This window comes from Neolamprologus brichardi, chromosome 18, assembly GCF_056152115.1.
Source record: "Neolamprologus brichardi isolate AB-2024 chromosome 18, ASM5615211v1, whole genome shotgun sequence".
Lineage (NCBI taxonomy): Eukaryota > Metazoa > Chordata > Actinopteri > Cichliformes > Cichlidae > Neolamprologus > Neolamprologus brichardi.
This window is the reverse complement of record NC_142121.1, coordinates 23,381,277-23,404,607: the sequence shown is the minus strand read 5'-3', so window position 1 is coordinate 23,404,607 and position 23,331 is coordinate 23,381,277. Positions and strand designations below refer to the sequence as shown.

Genomic DNA, 23,331 nt, shown 5'->3' with positions numbered 1-23,331 from the left:
CTTGTCAGGGTAAGCAGTTACAATTACAATATATATTTTTTAAACTAAGGAACAGAATTTAAAAAAAAAAAAAAGATTTAACCTTGTTAGCTCAGCAGTTGAGTCCCTATAGCTCATGGACAGATTATCAGTTATGATTTAATTTCCTCCAGATGTCCTCCTATATTTGAACTGATATTGTGTTAATCTCGACTATTATGCTGTAAGTGGCTTTACAAAGAAAGGAGATTTTTTCAGTGCTGTGGTTCAGCAGAGGGCCTTATCGGCCAAGAACAAAACTGCCTATAGGTTATTAGGCAGCTATACTAACTTTATCTTTAGTGGAGACATAGAAGGTTATTGAGTTTCATTAATGTGTTTGATTCCAAAATATAGCCTCAAAAGACTCTGGCTGTGTATCTGCCAAGTAAATGCTACATGTTATTTAGTTTTGGGTTCATTTTGTTCTATATTTTTGATGCATTAGGTTCACCGCTGCTGCCACCACCACAGCGCATTTCTGACTCAGCTTACCCCTCTAATTGATTTGACATGGTAGATCCAATATCCTTTTCATGATAGTCGAACTTTAGTATAATAACTTTCTATCTCCCCCATTCTGCTTTTATGGACGTATAATGTTTCCACATGTTCTGTGTCCATTGGATTTTTTTTTTAACACAGGGTCTTATAGAGTGACTAAAGATATGTTGAGCCACATGCTGTGGGAGTGAAAGGACCAGAAAGATTGCACCAAGTTGGGATGTAAGTGAAATAACGATACAACAATCTCTGTTCCCCCATTCATTGTTTCTCCATTTAACAGTCAATAAATAAATAAGTTTATTATTAAATTAAATTAGTTTCATTTAGTTGAGATTTTCACAGTGCTCCTCAGGATCATCATCATGTTTAGGTAAATATTCACAAATACAACGGTGATCACTGCATTGCACAGAAAATGTAAGTTATGATGTTGCCTAATATTGTTTTGACCAATCAGTCATTCAATTCAGCAGACTGAGGTGTCCCATAAGCTCAGTCACCCAATGTATAAACGTATTCCTGAGGGGAACAGAAAAAAATAAATAAATAAAAAATAATAAAATCGTCATTTATTGTAATTATTTTAAAAACAACAACAACAACAACAACAACAACTCAAGCTTTAGAAAAATCAAGTGATCCAACATGTGGCTCAGGGTGTCCCTAATGGAGCATTTGCACGGATGTGTTACACTGCTCCGCGCTGCATTCATTGTTAAATTAGTGCAACGATTACATGATAACTTATTACTTATTAGAGCTTATTACGGTGTGTGTGAAGAAACTCCTAGAAAAAGATTTAAAAAAAAAACAAACTAGACCCCTCCCTTCTATAATAACAACAACACCAAGAAAATGTCCATAAAAATATCTATATGTATAAAAAATGTGTTTTTTGCTGAAATAAGGTTATGATTAACTGTGTTAATATACTGTGGGCTGATTTGATTTTAAAGTACTCATTGCGAACTCTCAAGGTAGCAGAAAACTTAGATGACTTAAAAAAAAAAAAAAAAAACTCGTCAGATTTGTAAAATCTAACCGTAGTCGTGCTGCTTCTGTAGGCTAATCGGCTCGCGCTGTTCATTTGAGGCCCAGCAGTGGCATCATCATCTCAGCAGAGCCAGGAAAAAACTATTAATCGAACAGATCTGCTGAATTTGTTTTGTTAAGAGTTGCGCTCGCTGTGAGAAGTTTCACGCACAGAAGCTTGTGACGTGACAAGCTGACCTCGTGAGGTCAGTCCAAAGACAAGAGAGGGCCCGACGTCCAATCACACAGCTCCCCTGGCCCTGAACGTCCGGATCTTTGACCAATCAGCATGCGCGCGGTAGAGTCAGAGGGGACAGCGAGCACAGATAAAATGTTTGACTTCAATCCATCCTCGCACAGCATCTTCATAGTCCCCGCAGGACTGCCAGGGCAACCAGCACTTTGATTTAAACTCACCCCTCAGCCCACATCGATCACCGGAAAGCAACCAGTAACTCTTATGAGGAATTCGGTGCGCTGCGGTCGAGGCAACCTGTTACTCAACGAATAGGAGACGGCCGGCGACTGCAAAGAGGGCGTCTAAACTAACAAAAGAAGGAGCGTCTTGTTGGATTAAAATCTACCAAGGTAGCTACGTTAAACGTGTGAAGCGACCTGACAGAAAGTCAGGAAACATGACAGCACTTGCAGGAGGTTTACCGAGGATGATGAGACCGACTCCCCATCAGAACTACCCGCGAGGAGGATACTCTCTAGAAGGTAAGAAACCACATCCAGCTGCTACTGCTCGCACATCTAAAACTAAACTTCAACTTAAAGCAAAAAAAAAACTTGAGCAAAGGTGGAAAACGTGACTGCGGAAAATATTTAAAACTGTAAAAAAAAACCCAAAACATACAAATAAACAAAACAAAAAACAAAAACTTGACTTTAAATGTCTGTTACTGGAGAGAAAGTCTGACTGCGCTATATGGTGATTGGTTTTGAATTTTTAATATTTCATGTCTATTTTATGACTACTATTTAAGCATAAGTGCAGTTGTTGTGTCTAAATGTAACCTTTAAAAAGCGACGTGTTTAATAACACAATTGTCCAGCTGGCCAATATATATTTTATATATGCTTTTTCACTGCTCTTATTCCAACATAGCCTGTCACATGAGAGTTGTGAGGAGTTGTTGTTTATTTATTTATTTATTTATTTTATACATATACAGTTTCCAAAGTGTTTTGCTGAAAAGATAAGAGGCAAGTTGTCTAGTTTTCAGGTGTTTCACAAATTAAACCCCTTGTTGTCTATAGTCTCGACTCCGTTAGGACAGGGTCGGGTCAACCAGCTCGGTGGTGTCTTCATAAACGGCAGACCTCTTCCCAACCACATTCGACATAAAATAGTGGAGATGGCCCATCACGGTATCCGGCCCTGCGTCATCTCCCGTCAGCTGCGGGTGTCCCACGGCTGCGTCTCCAAAATTCTCTGCCGGTACCAGGAGACGGGTTCTATCAGGCCGGGGGCCATCGGAGGCAGCAAGCCGAAGGTGAGAGACGGGACGGCTGATGTTGTGTCTGATTATTATTCAAGAGCCAGTGTCCAAAGGTTATTTCAGCAAAGCTTTTCAGAACACGCTCAGACAACACATTGCCGTCAAAATAAAAATATTCACTGTTGTTAAACTCACAGATTTAATAATCTGGAAATTTGCAATCGTTATTAAAAAATTCAACAGCTGATATTAAAATTTCTTTTTTAGACATTCAGACATTCAGTAATATGTAGAAATGAAAATACAAATCTCCTGTATTTAAGTAAAAGGCATTTTAAGTTGTGTTGCATCCCAAGTATTAAACTCGATATATATATAAACTAAACTTATATATATATATATATATATATATATATATATATATATATATATATATATATATATATATATATATCCCCTTATTTGAAATATGATTTCTCCATTTTCCCACCGAAGCAAACCGCTTCTCCAGAGGTTGACAAGAAAATCGAAGAGTATAAGAGAGAAAACCCGGGAATGTTCAGCTGGGAAATTAGGGACAAACTACTGAAAGATGGAATCTGCGACAGAAACAACGTCCCCTCAGGTACAGACAATTATAAAATATTGTAACTATAACCGGAAGGAACGATGTGGAAAAATAATTTCATCTTCCCCGCTTAAAAGTGGTGGGATCATTTTAATCAACAAAAACGAGCGCAAAATTTGTTGGTGTAAGGGATTATGAACATTTTTTGTTAATTATTTGATAATGAAGTATTTTTTTAAAGAATGATTTTACTTTTTTCTTTCTTTCTGTAACTTATCCGAACTTTTCCGTCTGACTCAGTGAGCGCCATCAGCCGCGTCATGCGCTCCAAATTCGGTGGAGCTGGTGAGGATGAGGAGGAGGATGAAGAAGTCGTGAAGAGGGCGATGGAGGAAAACGAGCCACGGACGAAACACAGCATCGATGGCATTCTGGGAGACCGATGTAAGTTCTTCATTTATGATTTCAATGCGCTGTGTGCTCATGTTACTGTCCAGGAGAATGTTGAAAAAGAAAAAAAATTTAGAAACGAATTTGAGTAGAAAAGTAAGATCTGGTTGTTTATGGCTTTTAAATGTTTAATTGTGTGTGGTCGGTTTTGTTGTCTGTAGCTTATGAGCAAGGCTTTTCAGGCTGGTGAAATCCGCTTGTGCTTTGCCGTTTGTTTGTATCAGAAAGAAAATGAATAATAATAATAATAATTTCGATATTACTTTGTGGAAATGTTTGAATTTTTAAAATCTCAGGTGCTCACGCATGCGCCTACACTTGTGAGAGTTAAACAAATAGTTTTTTCAAAATCAAACATTTGTGTAACTCCCAGGCCTGAGAATTTTTTTCTTTTTTTAAACACTTAATCGGACACTGCGAATGAACTTCTGAGCACAAAGCATCGCGAGTCCATTTAGAGTCACACCTCGGTATGACGCACAAAAAAGCCAAACTCCAGTGAGCGGCTCAGTGGTGTACAATAAAATGCCAGGCTCTTTCAAAATAGGGAAAGAAAGGGAGGAGGAGAAAAAAAAGCTGCGCTGACAAAAGGCCGGGAGAAGACATTATGAACCCGCAATGAGCGATGAATTATTCAGGGACACCAACAGGCCCAGTGCGACCTGGTTTATAGACTCCTCCAAAAAAGTGCCAGTTTGGAGGATTTCGTCAGTGTTTACAGAACAAATCACATCAAAGGGGAAAAAAGGGGAAGAAACCAGAATCAGACAATCACCTGTTGATTTTCGACCTGTTGAGGACTGAAATGAAACTGTTGCTATTGGAGACGTGATTGAATTTATAGTTGCTACACGAAGAGCAATTGTGCTGCTGTTTTAGCCTAAATAATGCAGATTTTCCTAATATATTTCTGTTGAAATGCGAACTCTTGTTCTATTTTACCAGACGGGAATTCTTCTAAGAGGGGAAAATAAAATTAACATTGAGTTAACGCATTCCGCAGCTCACAAAAGGCTCGCGGTTTTGTGAAATGTGGAGATGTGTTAAATTCACGCCAGTCAAATCGAACGGTTCCGTTACTGTTGCGCACGGAGCTTTTATCGCCGCTTTTTGTCTTTGCGCAGCGAGCATGACGCCTTCAGCGAGCGAGCGCAGGGAAACTCTTCACTCTTCACTAGATTAAACCCGAACCCTTTTATTTCTCTCCACTTTCATCCCAGAAAAAGTCCGCCCCTTTCCTTTCCGCCTAGGGCGCATACATTTAATGGAGTGACTGTGGGCACTTCCCTCCACCAGACGAGGAACATCCACAGTATTGATCAGGCCAGCTTGCTTGTTAAACTTCTTCAACTCATTTGTAAGGGAAGGGGGGGGGGGGGGGGGATACAAAATAAATATCCGATTAGATTCTGATCGTAGATGGATACACCAGCAAATTATGATTTCATACGCATAATTTCTTCTTGACCCTGATTTGCTTCATCGCCCCAAGCCGAAGAGATAGTTGTTTAGTTAAACTAAACTTTGAGCAGTCTGTTAGAAAGGACACAGAAAAACGTGTAACAGGTAATAGGGAGACAAATATGTTTAAAATGTAATTTAAATGATTTTTAGGAATTGTTTTAATTGTCAGAACGAAATAAACAAATAAATAGAACTTTCTCCTTTCTCTCTCTCTCCACCAAATAGGTGACATCCTACACACAATCATCTTTAAAGCACATTTCTCTATTGAGAAAAGTACAATTTCATTCTTGTCTCTTTGTGGAAGTAGTTGAGTTTTTCTTCTTTCCCCCCCTCTTTTATGAGACTTCATTAGAATGTGAAAAGGGTGGTTTGGGGACTGAGAGAGTGTCTTCTGGCCAAATATTGATTAAGTAGGTGTTTGTAGAGGCTATTGTTGTGGTAGAGAGAAGCCTGTTGCTCTCTGCCCCTTTCTCTTCTACCACTATTGTTGGCTTTCCTTAAGTGCTAAGATCAAAGCTGACTCATTTAGATTTATTTGTCTGGGAAAAAAAGGACTGCTAAGGTTTGTGGGTTAAAGTATATCGGGAAGGCCAATGGCATTGGTGAGTGGCTGGAACATTGTGGGAAAGGGTTTGATAATTCCATTTGCTGCATAAGTGAAAGTAGACTTGTCAAAGTTTAAACAGCGCGTACGGTTGAGCAAGTTGGTTTACAATTTATATATACGTATATATATTTGTTAATAAAGCAGTCAAGCAACTCATTGTATCTTGGGTGTGTGATATTTACAGGAATACTGAATTGTGCAATGCTGTTCTTGTTCTTGGGATGTGTTAATTGATAGCATCCTTTCCTCCATACTCTTAGCACTTTAGCCTTTAGCGTCATACAATTAATTAAAGTAACCAAAGTCATCGAAGCTAGAGCAGCAAGTCTTGCAGGATCCATTTATGGCAGTGGGGTGAAAGGCAGAAAGAAGAAGAAGAAGGAGGAGGCGGGGGGGGAAGAAAGCTCAGAAATACAAACAGTCAAAGGGATAACTTTTCTTTAAAAAGGGAGTCCCGTGGTGCCAAAATGAATGAGCTCAGTTCTTTCAAATCTGCCATGGTGAACGCAGTCAACATGTAATAATTGGTTTCATTGAGGTGCATTCCAACAATCTGCTGCCATTCTCCTGCCTCTATTGTCCAGAGGCAGGCAAATAGCCAGAGGGACAGGAGGAATCAAGTGCTGACAAAACATGAAAGATTTAGCTGCTTTTGTCAAAGGAGCTGAGTAGGACTTTGTTTGTGTAAATAAACTGGGTTACTGGCTCCCTGTGATTTTGGCATGGCTTTTGAATGAGGGGGAAATTTGGAGAGAGAGGAGAGCAGAAAGTCTGCAACTGCGTTCGGGCCTGTGCCGTATTTTTATAGCGGTCAGAAATGTGTATGTAATATAGGTTGGTCTGAACCGCCAACAAAGGAGTAGCTATTGCAATAACAAACTTCCGCACGTAGCCGGCTGCATACAGGCTCTTTAATCCAATTTTCAAGTTTCATAACTTAGGCTCTCATGAGGCATCTAAGTATATAAACAGATAACATTTCGGGCACACACAGGGAGCAGAGGCATCCAGGCAACATAGCAATAACCCTTAACTGTAAACAGAGAGAGAGATTTTGTAGAACATGCGACTGGAGGTTTGGAGGAGACAGGAGACAGAAGGCCTCAGTGCAACCAGAGGAATGTCTGCTATAGCCACATTTCCATTTTCCTCTCAGGGCTGGATAATGGAAAAATTTATATGTGGGGCTCACTCTGTGTTTTCCTGTGTTGAGAGTGCTTATGATGCTTATTTATCCTGTTAGACTGCTGGGAAAACGGCCCAAAATTCATAGATGGATGGGTGGATAGATACTTCTTTGCCCTTCTACTCTACTTTAAATACTCAGCACTTTCACATTTTGCTAGTCGGCACCACTCTCAACGCTCTCTCCTGCTCCAAAAAAGAATGGAAAAAATCCACACTGGCTGATCTGCAACTGAATGCAGACTCTATGCTTCATTAAAGCCTCTTTCTCTGTTGGCACCCACATTGTGATCCTCCAATATTAATTCAAAGGACAATTAATGAATGCGGGCCAACTTTGAAGTAATGGGCTGGGGTCTTGCCCTGAGCCGGCCCCTCGGCGCTGATGTACTCTCTGCATTCTCCCCACTAACCCCAAAGACACTGTGAAGTTACTGAAAAAGAAGCAATGAGCAATAGAAGGTCAAGGAGAGGAGCCCCAGTAGAAAAAGAGCCCTCTATTTTCTTGGAAGTATTAGCCAAGCAAAAGTCTGTGATGGGGAGGATAAAGGAACGAGGAGAGAAAAGGGTCGGGAGCGAGGGGACTCTCCAAAGAAGAGCCACAATGGGATAGTTAATTGAGTAAAGCCAGACAGCGTTGTCAATCACTTAACTTTGTTTAGCCTCAGGTTTTGTGAAGCAGTTTCATCCAGCACATTGCACATTACGGACGTGCCAACACAACTCTGCTGCTGTTTTGATTTATTTCTTTTTCTCACTCTGAACAAGGAAGGCAACAATTCTTTTTAAGTAAAGAAATGTGTGTTATAGTTTCCAGCTTATTTCCTACCATTTAAGTCAAAATAAATAAATAAATCATAGACATTTGTAGGGTTTGAAAAATTAAAGTGTGGAATGTGCTGATGGTTTCTCTCTCTGAGTATCTGTGCAGTTTTGTTGCAGGGTCAGTGGCGAGGCTGACTCCGCTGCGGTGCTGTGTGTGTGTGTGAAAAGGTCAGGGGCTAACCTGGGGTCACTTCACTGTTAAAACTATCAGGCCCCAGGAAAGGAGGTTATAATAATGTTTGGGAAAAGCTGTCAACGGATAGACCAGTATCAGGATGTTACACCGAAGGATCCATGACGCACAAATAACCTTCTTTTTGTAACACGTACATCTTTCCTGCATCCAAGAACCATATTCTGGCTGTCCTGCGTCAGGTAATTGGTTCGGGTGTCTGTTTTGCCTAACAGGGCAGAGCTGATGGGGAGCTCTGCTGGTTGGTCTCTGTGTGACTGGAACGTGCGGCAGACTGGCCTGTTGCTGCAGCCCTGCGTGGGTTCTTTGCAGTTGCTTTGTCCGTGCCCCGAGGGTGGAAATGCCACCGTGAAACTGTCACCTAACTGCACTGCGGTGGAACTAAATAATAACCACCGCACACTGGGCACACATAATAGCCACGCAGGGCCATTTGTGCTTTTTTTGTCACCCTCACCGATATTAGACAGAGATACATCTTTCAACTTCATATTGCTGCTATTTCATTGTCCGTTAAGTGCTAACCTCCTCGGCTTATTCGCTCCATTTTTTTTCTATGTCCATCACATCATCATCTCTCACTTTCCCCCCCCCCCCTTTTTTTTTTTCCCAGGCAGCTGCGGGTTCCTGGGGGCTCTTTAGCAAGTCAAGTGAGCAGCCCACTCACTCCCATTTCCCCCTTAACTGTTAACCCCAGCTGAGCCCATAAGCTGTCAGTTAACCATTCTTTCCCTCAGTGCATCTGCTCGCTCTGGCTCTATGTGGCATGCCACTATTTTATTCAGTGGCCCACTCGCACTGTGCTCTGTGGCCTGAAAGGGCCACATCTACTTCCTTGGGCAAATAGCTAGTTCATTTGTCTCTTCTGCCCTTTGTTTTGTGTTGCGAACACATGTCACCAGCTCAATTACCTTCTCTATTAACAGCCCCTGGAGGAAGGGCTAAGCCAGCCCCTATCAAGATGAGACTATAAACTGCCACATATGCTCTGCTTCGCTTTCTCTTTCCTCTGTTTCCTCATCCCCTCGTTTCCCTCTTCATTTGAGACTTTCTCGTCTTTTTTGATTTCTTTCTTTATTCCTTCCTTCAGTATGTACTTTGAGTCTCTCTCACACTTCTCTCTCCACCTCTTTGGTTTGTTTCTCGTTTCAAAGTGCATGTGTGTAAATTTATATGCACGTATGAGCACAGTGTCTCTTCATATTAACATCTCTTGAAAGGGTAAGTGGAGGGGGGGTGAATGCTTGGCAAGGCAAGCCCTGGCCGAGGTAGTTTCTGCAATACACAAGAGCAGCCTTTATTCCTAACAGTCGAAACCCTCTCTTGGTTTTTTTTGGCTTGTTTGAGGCACTCCTTCTGCAGGTGAAGCTAATGGAACTGGACATTCCCCAAGTTCACATCTGTGACCCTCCGGAGTTTATCTTCCCTGCCTGTCAGTCTCCTCTCTCGATCAATATGTGGTTGGGTTTATCTTGCATGGTGGGTCTGCAGCACTGTCCTTGCCCTTTGCATTTTATCTGCCTGCACGCTCATCTGTGAATACACTTGTTTTTTTTTTTTTTAATTTTCAGTCTTGAATTTCTGATCAGCGAAAGGAACCTGTTGAATTCACTTGTTGAGCTCCCTAAACCGCGATAAACACAGTCATATCTGTTCTGCTATCTGAACTAGCTTCTTATTAGTTTATTATACTACATCTTGCTCTCTTTTGAAACAACTGTTTCGTGGATTATTCTTCAGCAACCTCAATTTCCGCTTGTGGGATAATAATCTATCTTTCTGTTAGGACGCCCGTCAGAGCCAGAGCCAAACTGTGAGGAGCGATGGAGTATTTTCAGCTCCCCGGTGCTTTAGCTCCAGCGTAAAATTTGATTTGGGTGTTTAAGTAAGGAGGTCGAGGCCTTCCTTTGTGCAGTTAGTATCCTCTTCTGTCGTTTTGTTGCAGGGAATGTGTGGGAACGAGCCTGCTTCTCCATCAGCATGCCTTAAAAACTGATGTCAGTGCAGGAAAGTGTTTTAAAAAAAAGTCAAAGATGCAGATGCAATGATGGGAGAGCAGAAGACAAGAGCAGTGAAGTAAATTGATGAGATTTAAGGGACAGGTCCTAAAGAATAACCAGCACCCCAATTTGCCTTAGCTTGGCACCCAGCACGCCTTCCCCATCATCTTCTTCAGGTGCCTTCAGCCTCCCATCTCCTCACCATGTCAACCCTTCAACTCCCCATCCCCCAACTTTGTGCCCCTCAGGCCATGGAGGGAGGGGATGAAGGGGTGCTCCCCTGCTGTGCCCCTCCACAGCCCTCAGTAGCCCTTCTCCAGACTCCTTTGTGCCCCCCCCCCCCCCCCCTTTCTCCCTCCCACTCTTCATTCCCCCACTCAGCCCCTGGCTCTACAGCCCCCATCTCACCCTTCAGCCCCCCTCCACTCCCCTGCTGGGCAGGTGACAGGCCCCTGAATGCGGGCCCGGGCGTCCCTGATGGCTCCTACAGATGGAGCGTGGTAATCGGTCCAATAGAGCCCTGCCACAGGCTTTTCCCTGCAAAGATACAAAGGCCTGGCCACATAACACCCCCCATCCCCACAAAAAAAAAAAAGAAAGACAGTGAGAGAGGAAGAGAGAAAAAGAGAGAGAGCACGCTAGAGGATGACAAAAGCAACACTGTCATTTACCATTAAGGACACTCTGTGACGGACTGTTTTCTTAGTAGTTACTAATAATAAAAACAGGGAGGGAAAGGAGAAGGAAAGACAGAAATAAAAGGTAAAAGGGTGCAGGCGAGGAGATCCACCCCCAGTCTTGTAGTTAACATGATATACAATGCCAATGGGGAGCTTTCTCCTCTGAGGAGTTTTATGAGTTCGCCTTCCCTCCCTCAAGAATTTTTTGCGTTTCTTTGCCGTCATTCATTGTCTTTTTTTTTCTTTCCTTCTCTGTTCGCCCATTATTAAAATGGTAATGGCACTGGATATAGCTGTGCTCGCTTTCTCATCTTGAGATGTACTCTTCTCAAGTTGCTGATTTATAAAAAATGCACAGAGAAATACAAAATAAGTTTGCTTTTATAAGCAAAGTTTTACTTCAATCCGAAGTCTCTCTTTGTGTCGGACATGTATTTTACATATAAAATGTGCTTCAGTGCGTCTCAGGCCAAACTTTTACCTGGAAAAAAACAACACAAAAAACAGCCCATGCTCAGAGTTGCACTTTCCAAACCTATTGAAGCATCCAACCAATCGCTGATGAGCCTATACACCTACGTGGCACCCTCAGTCCAAATGTAATAAAGAGCTCTTCTCAGCATCAGAATCTTGTGTGCTGGCGGTCCTTATCACAGCAGCATTCCCTCAGGCCAAATCCGTGTGTAATGCCTGGTCAGACACACACTGGCAACCAGCACAAACATTTCCTGCTTGGCTCCAGAGACTCCAGAGGCGAGGGGAGATCTCTGCCTCTAGCCCCCACCCCCTCCTTGTTGTCTGACTTGGCACTTTTTAATTAAAGCTTTAAATCTGAAGGGCAGAGGGAGAATGTCTGTCTGTCTGGGGGGAAATAGCCAAGCTTCGGTCTTCTGCTGAAGCCTTTCTGCTGCTTACACCTGTCCGTCTGGTTTTGAGCCACTTATTTCGTCTCCCTCGGCGTAGAGGTGTTTGCTGCATAGTTTGAGTGTCGAAAAGGTGCAGTGAACCCTCCTCATGAGCCTTAAGGGGTCCCTCTGGGGTGGATTTGGAAGTGGATTCCAACTCTGTCTTATTTCCATCTGTTTTTGACACATTGTCACAGTCTACATTCACCAAGTGAAAACCCGTAGCTTAGACGCAGCAGATGCATGTTTGTGAGTGTGCATATGAGTGAGAATGATGGGGGGGATTACACACACGTAATGGTGGACAATGGAAGACTGTCACGCTAGTTTATGGAGCTTAATCATTATTTAATAGATGGGCAACCTCCCCCTCAAAATTCAGAAATGGTTGTCTATGGTCTCAAGCATTCAATGATTCCCTTCTTCTGCTGAATTAGGTCCCAATGGCTGTCTCCCAGTTACCCAGTTGCTCTCTCCTGCCCTCAACTGAACAAACAGATTAAGAAGCACCTGCAAAAGGCTGACTGCCTTTCACTATGGGACCCTATCGGCATAGGACACAGCATGGCTAAGACTGGAAGAGACACAGTGTCCCAGGGAATGGATACCCCAGAGAGATGTAGTCCTCTTTAATCCATGTTCAAGCAGCCTCTGGCTTTTGATCCCCTCAGGAACCACTGAGGAGTTTAAGGGAGCAGGAGGATACAATCTAAAGTGGCTCTGCACCATGTGTTGCACTCAGCACAATCTATTGTATCAGATCCTGCTATTGTACCCCAGCTTAGTATTTACTACAGTGTTTCATTCTGTGTCAGCCTGACTCCTCTGAATATCGAATTAACACAGAGTTTGTTTCCTGATCCCAGCCAGTCACTCAGACGAGGGCTCCGATGTGGACTCCGAGCCGGGTCTGCCTTTGAAGAGGAAGCAGCGTCGGAGTCGGACTACCTTCACGGCAGAACAGCTGGAGGAGCTGGAGAGGGCTTTCGAACGCACGCACTACCCTGACATCTATACGCGAGAGGAGCTGGCTCAGCGGGCCAAACTCACCGAGGCTCGAGTTCAGGTTAGACCCACGCACACAAACGTTTTGGAGACCTGAATCTTGACAGTATAGCACTGTGTCAGTCCGTCATGACCGTGTGTCACATGGGCATTAAATAGCCTTGAGATGTTGCCACGCATTCCTCACAGCTATTAGACATGTGTTCCTCTAAAACCCCTTGACCCTTTGCCCCTGCACATGCAGACAGACAAAATGCAGATTCACTACAGCCACCGTGTGTGAAAACAGTGTCCTATTTTTGGCAAACTCCTCAAAAAGGGCTATGTTAAGATCATCAAATATCACAAAATAGACGCTTGTTTAAGACGGTTTCCTAATATAGGGTTTAACAACCGTAACAACCCTCCAGCCTTATCTGAACCCAGCGACCAGCCATGGCACACAAAGCAGTAATGTGTGTCATTTCACTTCACTTTACAAATGTTAAGATCTCTGTCAGTTCAGCTCCCTGTAATCACACCGACTGGCCTCGCATGTGCACATATACCTTCACTGGCCTGATGGCAAACCCTATTGGGTTAGGAGAAAAATAAACACTTGCCTATGTTACTCTCTCAGGTGTGGTTCAGTAACCGAAGAGCCCGGTGGAGGAAGCAAGCAGGGGCTAATCAACTGATGGCGTTTAACCACCTCATCCCTGGTGGTTTCCCCCCATCAGCTATGCCAGGTTTGCAACCCTATCAACTGTCAGACAGCCCCTACCCTCAGACGTCTATAGCTCAAGGTGAGCATAGCTGAACAAATCTGAGCATACCTGAGTAATGATTTTGCAGATTTCTTCTTATCGCACATGTTTGTGTTTTTATAAGAATCATGGGATTTTAAATAAAATGTTTCATCTAATTTTATCCAGCAGCTTCTGAGCAGCCCAGCACAGTCCACCGACCACAGCCTCTACCACCCACCTCTGTGCACCAGAGTGGGCTCAGCTCCTCAGCCAGTTCCCAGGATGGGAGCTCTGCGTACTGCCTGTCTTCTGGTCGACACGGCTTCTCAGGATATTCAGAAAACTTTGTGGCCCCAGCAGGACACACCAACGCCGTCAACCCAACCATCAGCAACAGCCTCTCACCGCAGGTAAGTCTGCCAATCTGTTGTTAAAATACACAGCAATACATTTATTGCCAAGTTATTGTACTTCTGCATAAACAAACATTAATTAGACTGAAATACAAGCACACACCTATCCACACATAACAAAAAAAAAAAGAAGCAGTCCTTCGCTGCGGTTCGAGAAGTCCACCATATGTTGGAATAATGACACACTCGCACTCACACTTCTGTGTGTGGCCTCGTAGACGGCTTTGCAGCGACACAGATGACACCTTGTTAGGCTAAAGAACTCGGTAGCTTTTCATTTTTGTTTATTCCGACGGGTAGCTTGATGAATTTAAAATGTGGCAAACGTCAGTCTTTGGAGGGGCAGAAAGGACCAGACGTGAGGAAGGATGTACGGATGTCGAATGATGACACAAATCAAAACTGAAAAGACAATTATGGTCGATTACACAGTCATCAGTGTCCATCAGTGGCTCCCTACCAGCTCAGAAGATAGACTAACAGGCGTAAAACGAGCTTTTAACCGCCACAAAGGGTGGCGGGCTCACATGCAATGCATGCTGAGTCTTAATTCCCATGAGAGAGAATCTCAGACTCCTGTCAGGCTCAGATAAAAAAACAGCTCCGGGCAGGTTTCTTACTTTGTGAATGCCTGAGGATGTATATACCGAGAAAAAAGAAGAAGAGCTTTGTTGTGGCCACTGAGGTGCAGTTAGAAAGCAGTAGGTGGCACCATTGTGGCTGAAGCTATAACTGACCACTTTGGCAAACATCTGAAACATCTGGTTTTAAATGCATTCAAAGTTGGCCATGTCTGCTAACTCATAATTTGTAAATGGTACGCAAGCTTGCTGGTAGCAGCCTTCCTGTAACTGAGCTCATGCTTGTGGGCTGAGTTTCCTGCACCCACAGGGTCACCAATGGACTTTAACTCCAATAAAGAGGCCAAAGGTGCTGTGGCCTCATGGATGGTTTCAACATTAACCTTAGTGGGCCGCTCTGCATTTAAACGGACATCTCATCTTGCAAATCGGACGGCATGCCTCGAATGTTTTCTCAGTCTGGAATTGCAATCACTGAATGTTCCAGTGTCTTAATTGATTGGAATGAAGTAATCTAGCCCTTCGTAACAAGGTGTGTAATTTATGTAAATGACTCACTTTGTTGGCTAATTTGTTTTAATTTATGTATCCATTGCAGCTGTTTGAATGTACATTACAATGCGTTTTTCTCGATTTCAGATGAGGATAGAATTAATTTCCCGATTTTAACTTAATAAGGCAGAGAAAATGAGAATTTATTAAATTCTATGACATTGATAGTTAATACCTCAAGACCTCTCTGCACTCAGAAAACTTTACTTCTTCAGTTTCGTCATATAGCTACGTAGCTTGGTCAAATTTGTATCAAATCCTTGCTGGATTTATCCGTTTATCTGACCTCCAAATTTGTCTATAATATCTGATCTACTCTACTGGATTCTTCAGAAGTTTCGGGGTTTCATTCAACTCCAGATATGGCCACCTGAGAGGACCGTGGAGTTTTGATATGGATAAGGTTTACTTTAGATAGGTGATATTCTTGTCTGAACAGTTAGCTCTGCTTTGGGAGTAGTGTTCACGCCAATGGTTTCCCTTTCTCCTGTGTCTCGCTGATGATCTGGTGCATACCAAAGCAATCCTTTCTCACCAAGGAAGCAAGCGGCCAGGATTTGCACCCCCCCGAGTCCTAATCTCCGGAACAACCTCAAAACAGACACATACTACCAGGACCTGATGCTGTTTCAGTTGCAGACAGAGAGGGCATGAGCACCTAGATCAGACAGAGAGCCATGCAAACACAACGCAAACTAACCTTTGCACACACATGGTGCATGCATTTCAACACAATCATGTGTACTATATGTTTTATTTTGTAAAGAAACACCACGTGGGGAAAAATCTTAAAAAAAAAATAAAAAAAATTTTTTTAATTTAATCAGGCAGTCTGAGAACAAAATCTCTTTTACAATAACAGACCAGAGAACATGAAAGACTCACAAGAACAAAACTGGATGAAGACACAATCAAGGAATCCTTAAATACAATTCATAGATTCATAGCAAAAACATGCATGGGGAATATCTAAGATTAAGTATTCATTGGATATTAAGCTGCAATTTGGTAGGAACGGGGGAGAGGGATGTGAGAGTGTAAATGAATACCAACAGTGAGAAATCCATCCAAACTTTTCATACAGCGAAGAACGATGGGTGTGAAATTTGTCATCTATTTTTTTTTTTCTTTTTTCTGGGCTACATTACAATACAAATGATCTGACATGGCCAAAGACATAATAGCTTTAAGGCTGAAGGTACTGCGACATGCAAGCCCTAGTTTCATTCATTATTAATCAGATATTAACTAAAAAATAAAACTTCTTAATTACTAATACGTGACTGAATTGTATTGTTTGAAATCTACGTAAACAGAAGTTGAGATATCAGCCTTGAGTGTTCAAAAATATTTAGACTGCACAACTGGAAACTAAATACTAAAGGGGAAAAAAGAAAAAATATGTAAAAATAACTGAGGAAATTAAATAGTTTGAACTAATATAGCAGCTTAATCTTAACTAAGTTCAATTAAATGCATCGCAGTGCATTTCTGATTGACAAAGGACTCATACAGCAAGGGTGGAAAACAAGGTGCTGGCCTGCCATTTGAATTAAATGGAGTTCAGTGTCTTGTCCAGTATGTTGATAAGCTGGGGATCAAACTGGCAACCATGCCACTAGAAGACTGCACTTTTTATCACCTGAGCCACGGCCACCCTCGAAGCTGTCTCTGTAGCGTACATGTACGTGTGTGCACCAACTGACTGTCCACTGTGAAAGCCTTTGTCTTTTAAACCACTTGGCACTACTCATTCTTTATCTTTTTCTTTTCAGTTAGACAGTTTCTCGTTTTGCTTTTGGCTTCGGCTCTGCGTCCTCCTACACGGACTGTAATTCTTGTTCTCCCTTTTTGTCCATTTTTAGACATTTTAATGACTTCACTTTGCCTCTCACGCAAACCTTTGTGCAGCTGTTCCCGATGGATCATTGATACCCCTACATCCCTGACATCGGAGCAAAAAACTGCTAATACACATACACGTGCGCACGCAAACACCTACTGCTGCACGCTTGTAGGAGATGTAGCGCTCAGACACATATGCAAACACACCCCGCCCCTCAATCCCACCTAACCTTTGACCTCTTCGCCCTCACAAGGACACTGTGGTTTTTGTCTCAAGAGAAAGTGAGATGATTAAGGGAAAGTGAAAGCGTGAAAGTGAAATTTGCTTTTTTTTTTTAGGCAGAATTTAAGCAAAAATAAACATCACGTTCTCAGCATTTTTGTTTTTAAAATCAACACTGAGCAAATTTAGACACGTACTTTTTTTTTTGGTTTAATTTCGAGGAAATGCTACGAGTTCGCTACTGTAAACAATGAGAGAAAAATACTGCAATATTTTTATTAACCTGCTTCTGCAAATACGACATAAGAACTATAGCAGATTCCACTAGTGGGCTAAAGCTTTGGCCACTGTTAGCTTCCTATTCCGAATAAAGAGAACCATATGTGTGACGGAAGCTAGTAATAATGTATTTATGACAGTGAACGGGGGGGAGAGAAGGAGCGCTTACACTTCAGCCCACCTGTGTGGAGTGGATAAAATGAGTGTATGATACTGCCTTGGGATTTTTCAAAATTTACTTTGCAATATATTTTATTTTGAAGGTCACGGTGTAAGTAGAAAATCTCTTCAATTAAATCCAGTTCCTGTTCTAAACAATCAAGTCTTCCTCTGTCTGCCTTCAGGTGATGGGCCTATTGAATCCAGGTGGAGTACCACATCAGTCCCAGAGTGACTTTGCCCTTTCCCCATTGACTGGGAGCCTGGAGCCCAATGGTGGTATGGCTGCTAGCTGTCATGGTTCCCAGCGCCTGGAGGCTCTACCAGGCCTGACCAGCATGCCCGCCCTGCCTAGCACTCAGTCTTACTGCCCGCCCTCCTACTCCTCCTCAGCCTATGTGGACCACCACCCTTCCTACCAGTATGGACAGTACAGTCAGAGCAAGGTACAATGTAATTTTTTTTTTAAATTTTGTTATAATATTGTAACAAAAACACTAATTCATACCGACTTCCAACCTGATTTAGGTTTGTTTAAAGGCCTAAACCATAACCTCTGCTTTAATTGCGCAGACCCTTCTGATGAGTGAGCTTCTCAAATCGCCCAGCACTGCGCTGAAATTACATTAAACTTTAGGGAATGCTTGCAGCGCGGTTACCTCAGTTTACATTACCATCATCGGGCTATCCACGTGGCCCGAAGCTTATCCCAGCACACACGTTTTCACTCACTGTCCTTTCGTGACCCCTGCATATGATGAGCTTGCCCATCAAATCCTCAGTCTAGCTCACCTAGCCATGTAATGACCCCCGTGTAACAAAGATCGCCGCCAAAATGAAAGGACTCGTGTCTCGAAGTGCGTTTGACAGGCCAGAGGGGAGTGTGCGGTCTGCTGTTAGGGCTGATCTGAAGTACACTACCAAAATGTTGACTGGCCCATCAGTGGCAACATCTTGATGTCATTAATTTAGTCAGTCCTGGGAGGGACTCATATGTAGCTGGGAGGGGGGGCAAATGGATGTGTGTCTATGTGTGCGCAGGCGTGTACGTGTATCTGCATAAAAGCAGGGTAAGAGGCTTTTTAACAGGGGGTGATTATGGCCCTTGGCAGGTCCGGATTAGAACCATGTGTCCCACTGGAGGTCAGATTTAGAGTTGTTATTGATCAGTGAAGCAGTGCCAGAGATCCAGGCTAAGGCTCTGTCTCGGGGCAGTATAACCAACCTCACCAAGTACAAACTATGTCCAGACTTATTCTCAGAGCTTTCTCGAAGCTTATCATTCCGAAGTTTACCAAAGGGTCCCAGATTTCTTTCTCACCTGCTCTCACCATCCCTCCCTACCAACATCACATCTCACATTTAACTGCCCATTTCACACTTAAACCTCCATGAGATTTTCTGTTGTAAGTAAATAAAATAAAATAAACAAAGAAAAATAAACTTTTTATGTTCCCCTTAGGTGCCTTTTATTATTTGAAGCTCCCAAGGTGGCGTGAAGAAGAGGTTTGCCAGGCCTCGCTGACATTTGTCCCTGAAAACACCACCAGCCGCTGCCTCTGACAACTTCCCCAGGACAGCAAGACATAGTGTGGGGGCTAAAGCGATTCAGACATTCTCCTTTGGCAAGAAGTGAACGTTCTGAGATGAAGGTGAAGTGACGCAGATGAAGGTAGTTGTCTGGAATAATCAGAACTAAAGGCGCGGTCGCTCTTGTTACCCGACACTTGCTTTGCTTGTGTGTCATGTCATGCTCCAAGAACCAAGCGCTGATCATTCACCATGCTTCAAGAGGAAAAGTAGGAGGGCGGGGATATGGGAAGTAATTCCACTCAAGACCTTTTAGTATTTTTATTTTTTAAACATGTAGCAGAGATGCAAGCTAAGGTAGACTTCATAAGAACTTCTGCTCTTCTAAGAATGTCTTCATCAAAACCGTGTTATGGAAAATGATATTAACTGTAAATTAAGTAACTCTTTGGCGATCAACGTGTGACTACACCGGGAAAACCAGCAAGAACACATGAACTGAAGCCACGTGGAGTCATTGTGAATCCGCTGCAACCCAAAGAAAGTGCAATACAGTCATACCTCATGTAATGTAAATGAACGTGCATCAAATGTTCCCCAGTTATAACCTCAAAAACACACTCTGTCTTTGTAATGTCATTCATTTTGGGTTGTATGCACTGAGCAATCAGGGGAAGTCATCAAGCGATGAATGATAGAAAATATAGTTGTGATGTCATTAAGCCAAAAAAAAAGAAAAAAAAATTCTCTGCCAGTGAATACATTATTCAGTTTGACAGTTAATTTTTGCTTTTGCATGTGTTTAATTAGTTTTTCTTTTTATAAGGAACTTGCAAATATTACTTCCACTTCCTATTTATTTAGTCTTCATGTGTCTTTTCTGTACGTCCGCCTGTACAAGCACATGTAAGTGCTTCAGTAAGTCTTACATAATGCTCATTTGTTATGTTTTTTTCTCTTTTTACACTCTTCATTTACAATGGCGTAAAACTGTTTTGTTGGTAAAAACATTTTGTGTAAAATATAGCACTATTTACTATTTATAATAAACGCATAAAAGTGGACAGTTGTAACACTGAATTGTGTAATTTGTGGAATGCATTTAAAAACATAGGCATGGATAAACTGTTTATCTGCACCTATCTACAACAGAATAATATATGAATAAATCAGCCCCCAGAATTTTACTACCTTTACAGAGAATAAATTTGGGGAGGGGGACCTCAAAAGATGGTAAGAAGAAGGTTAAAAAGAATCTGATGGCGTAAAGCACCTTGGAGGGACTAAAAGTTCTTTCATAGTGTTTCATAGTTTCCTTCTTTGCTGTTTCCTACCTGCTTTTTAAAGGTGGGGTGCATTTCTGGATCACTAAATCCTAAATATATCTCCTTTCATAAACACTCCTTCACACCCTTTAATGACTAAAGCAGAGCTGCAGTAAATTATAAAAGCACAGAGTGGGGCATTAGTCCGTCACATGGCTATAGATGGTTTGGAAGACTTTTGGCTATCACCACTAAACAGAAACAAACACACACACACACACACACACACACACACACCCCAAAACAAGCCAGTTGGTACATTCTTTAAAAGGCTACAACTTTACCTGCCTTTTTTGTTTCCCTGAGCTCAGCTGTGCAGCTGTCCACGTCATTCACGGTACATGTCTAAAATGAGAACACGAGCATCAATGAAAAACATGGACGTTTGTTTAGTGCTTTAATGTGTTTTCAGTACTTTGTGTCTTGAGATGTGTTTAAATTTGTTTGTGCTGAGTATTTGTGTCGAACGTGATAAGATCAAGGAAAGATTTAATTTCACTGTTTTCTTTGCTCTCTCCAAACTTTTTTTTTGCGTGTGCAAGTGTTCAACTTGTAAGACACAGCCAGTGAAAAAGCCAAAGGGTTTGCTTTGGAGCTCAGTGTCAGTCAAGCTGCAACACACTGGAGACAACTTAACCTCTGACCCCAACACTCTTTGAAATGAGTAGACTACTTGACCGGAGCTGACAACAATCCAAGTGTCTCCGCAGCATCCAACCCCCAAATTGAAAGAGAAGGAAAGAGTACAAAGAGGATGAGCTACAAAAAGAGAAAAGAAAAGGAGGTTATTTCTGAAAAAAAAATAAGGGGGGGGATTCTTATAAGGACTCTGATGAATTTCTGGTCAAAATGACATCTTCACAGAAATCATTAAAAAAAATAAGAGTACAGTTGTGCACGTTATGGCTGCAAAAGGAAAGAAGTGGGCTTCTTAATATCTGAAACACTACCTTATCAGGTCTCCACAAGAGTGGGTGGGAGGCTCACGGCATGCCTTTCCTAAAGCGGCGAGTGACTGCCTCTAACACTTGCCATTCACTATCCCCTTTAGTTCTCTTTCCTCCCTGTGTCTTTTGCTTTATTGTGATTCTTGCTGAGCCTCTTTCCTGCTGCTGATTTGAAAATGAAGACCATGAACCGGACCCTCCTGCTTTCTCTTTTAAGCAGATGCAAGCAGATTCTCGATGACACTGGGACAAACATCAGCGAGCGCCAGTTCAGTGGGACCGTTTCCAACACCACAGTGAGCTCTCTCTCCAACATCGGTCCAGCTACCACCGTCTCCACCTCCAGTTCTAGAGAGACCTATGACAACGCTCACTTCTATATCCTGTTTGTAATGTTCTTCTACTCTTTCCTCGCCATGACACTTTTTAAATGCTTCATAGACAGCGACGAAGAAAAAAAGGATCCCTATGAGGAGTTCATAAAAACCGGGCAGCCGTCAACACAGGCATTCAACGCAGACCACATGGCAGAGAAGTTTTACTTTGAAGAGGAGAACAGCCTGTGAGCCACGGGCTTTCTAAGGAGAAGGAGAAGGAGAAGGAGGGGTATGAATGCATATGGGGGGGATGTTTTGACAGTCACCAAGCCAGAAAAACGTCAGGGCAGACTACTCAGGCAAGACCTGCTAGTGATTTTGAAAAACCTGTAGTAGATTCATTCCCCCCCTTCCATCTGACAATCAGGAGCCTTATGCAAGCAGGCTGTTCGACAGGCAGGAGGAGACGGCTGCCTCTGATGATCTGAGAGATGGGTGGAAACATAGAGAAGTGTGGGTCAATGGCAGGCCGGAATCTCCTCCTGTGAGGCCCAATCAGGATCACTAACAGCAGGGCCTTCAACATGGGTACACCACAGGGAACCTGGGATTCGCAGCAGACTGAGGGTGGTGGAGGGCAGAGACTCAGTGAGTGCGTATGTGTGATAAAAGTGTGTGTGTTAACCAGCCATTTAATTATCTGTAAATTCCGCTTGAACTTTTTACTGCATTATTTTTACTTTGTCAAATAAAAACACAACAAAAACTTTGAATCCTGTGAGAGCAAACAGATAAGCGTTATTTAAAACTATATATAACTGTATATTCTATGTTTTTAGACAAACAAGTTCAACAGTAGCCATATGCTTGTGAAAAGACAGTGTTTTTGAAAAAGATGAAATGACATCCAATTCTCAAATTGGTTCTAATTAGACCCAAAGCTCCGTGGAATATCCAGGACCGAGCGACATTCCTTTGCCATTACATTGTAACTGATCTGTGGAGACTTGACGCACGGCTACAGGGCCGCCCCAACCTCTCCGTGACCCCACATGATCTAAGTTTACAAAGCTGTGGCGAAACGTGAACCCACGACTCATTCTACAGAATTAACTTCAGGGATTGTGCAGAGGACTGTGCAAAGAGAACACACGCTTCTCATTTGCGCAACGCAGCGCAAACGTTACCTTTGCGGAGAACAGGAGGACGCTTCAAATTAGCAGACCGGTGTGTGCCAAAAAGTGATCGGCTGCCAATAACTGATTTCCAATGTTTCCGTGTGTTGTGTATGTGTAATGTCTTCACGTATATTGGTAAATAGACTTTAGTGAACAGGATTTATATACAAATTTAAAAGTTACCTGTTTTTTTTAAAGTATCTTTATGATTCTTAGTTATTGTACCCACATTATGACCAATCTGGTATTTTTTGTTAACTTAAAATATGTTTACAGAACTATTCTTATATTTGTTGCAATTTCAGGTACCTTCTTGGCCAGATCACGCTTTAAAAAAACGTGTTTTTATGTAATTTTAACTATATAT

At 42.4% G+C, this 23,331-nt stretch overlaps 1 protein-coding gene across 2 annotated transcripts; it reads left to right on the top strand.

Moving 5' to 3' along the window:
• The first annotated feature begins 1,896 nt into the window (after positions 1–1,896).
• On the top strand, positions 1,897–20,242 carry pax3a (paired box 3a). Of its 2 annotated transcripts, none has more exons than XM_006786550.3 (9): positions 1,897–2,277; positions 2,821–3,056; positions 3,498–3,627; positions 3,871–4,014; positions 12,749–12,948; positions 13,507–13,672; positions 13,805–14,025; positions 17,853–18,113; positions 19,130–20,242. In XM_006786550.3, the coding sequence occupies exons 1-9, from the start codon at positions 2,193–2,195 to the stop codon at positions 19,145–19,147; spliced, it is 1,461 nt and encodes a 486-aa protein (XP_006786613.1). In that variant the 5' UTR covers positions 1,897–2,192; the 3' UTR covers positions 19,148–20,242. The 2 variants fall into 2 exon arrangements, with proteins under 2 accessions (XP_006786613.1, XP_006786612.1); XM_006786549.3 differs by having other exon boundaries at positions 13,802–14,025.
• Positions 20,243–23,331: the final 3,089 nt, after the last annotated feature.

Bases quoted from the DNA above. Each gene is read 5' to 3' on its own strand.
- pax3a (XM_006786549.3), top strand. From the start codon at position 2,193: ATGACAGCACTTGCAGGAGGTTTACCGAGGATGATGAGACCGACTCCC. The intron at 4,015-12,748 runs GTAAGTTCTTCA...TCCTGATCCCAG, and splicing joins TGGCATTCTGGGAGACCGAT to CCAGTCACTCAGACGAGGGC. The intron at 13,673-13,801 runs GTGAGCATAGCT...AATTTTATCCAG, and splicing joins TCAGACGTCTATAGCTCAAG to CAGCTTCTGAGCAGCCCAGC.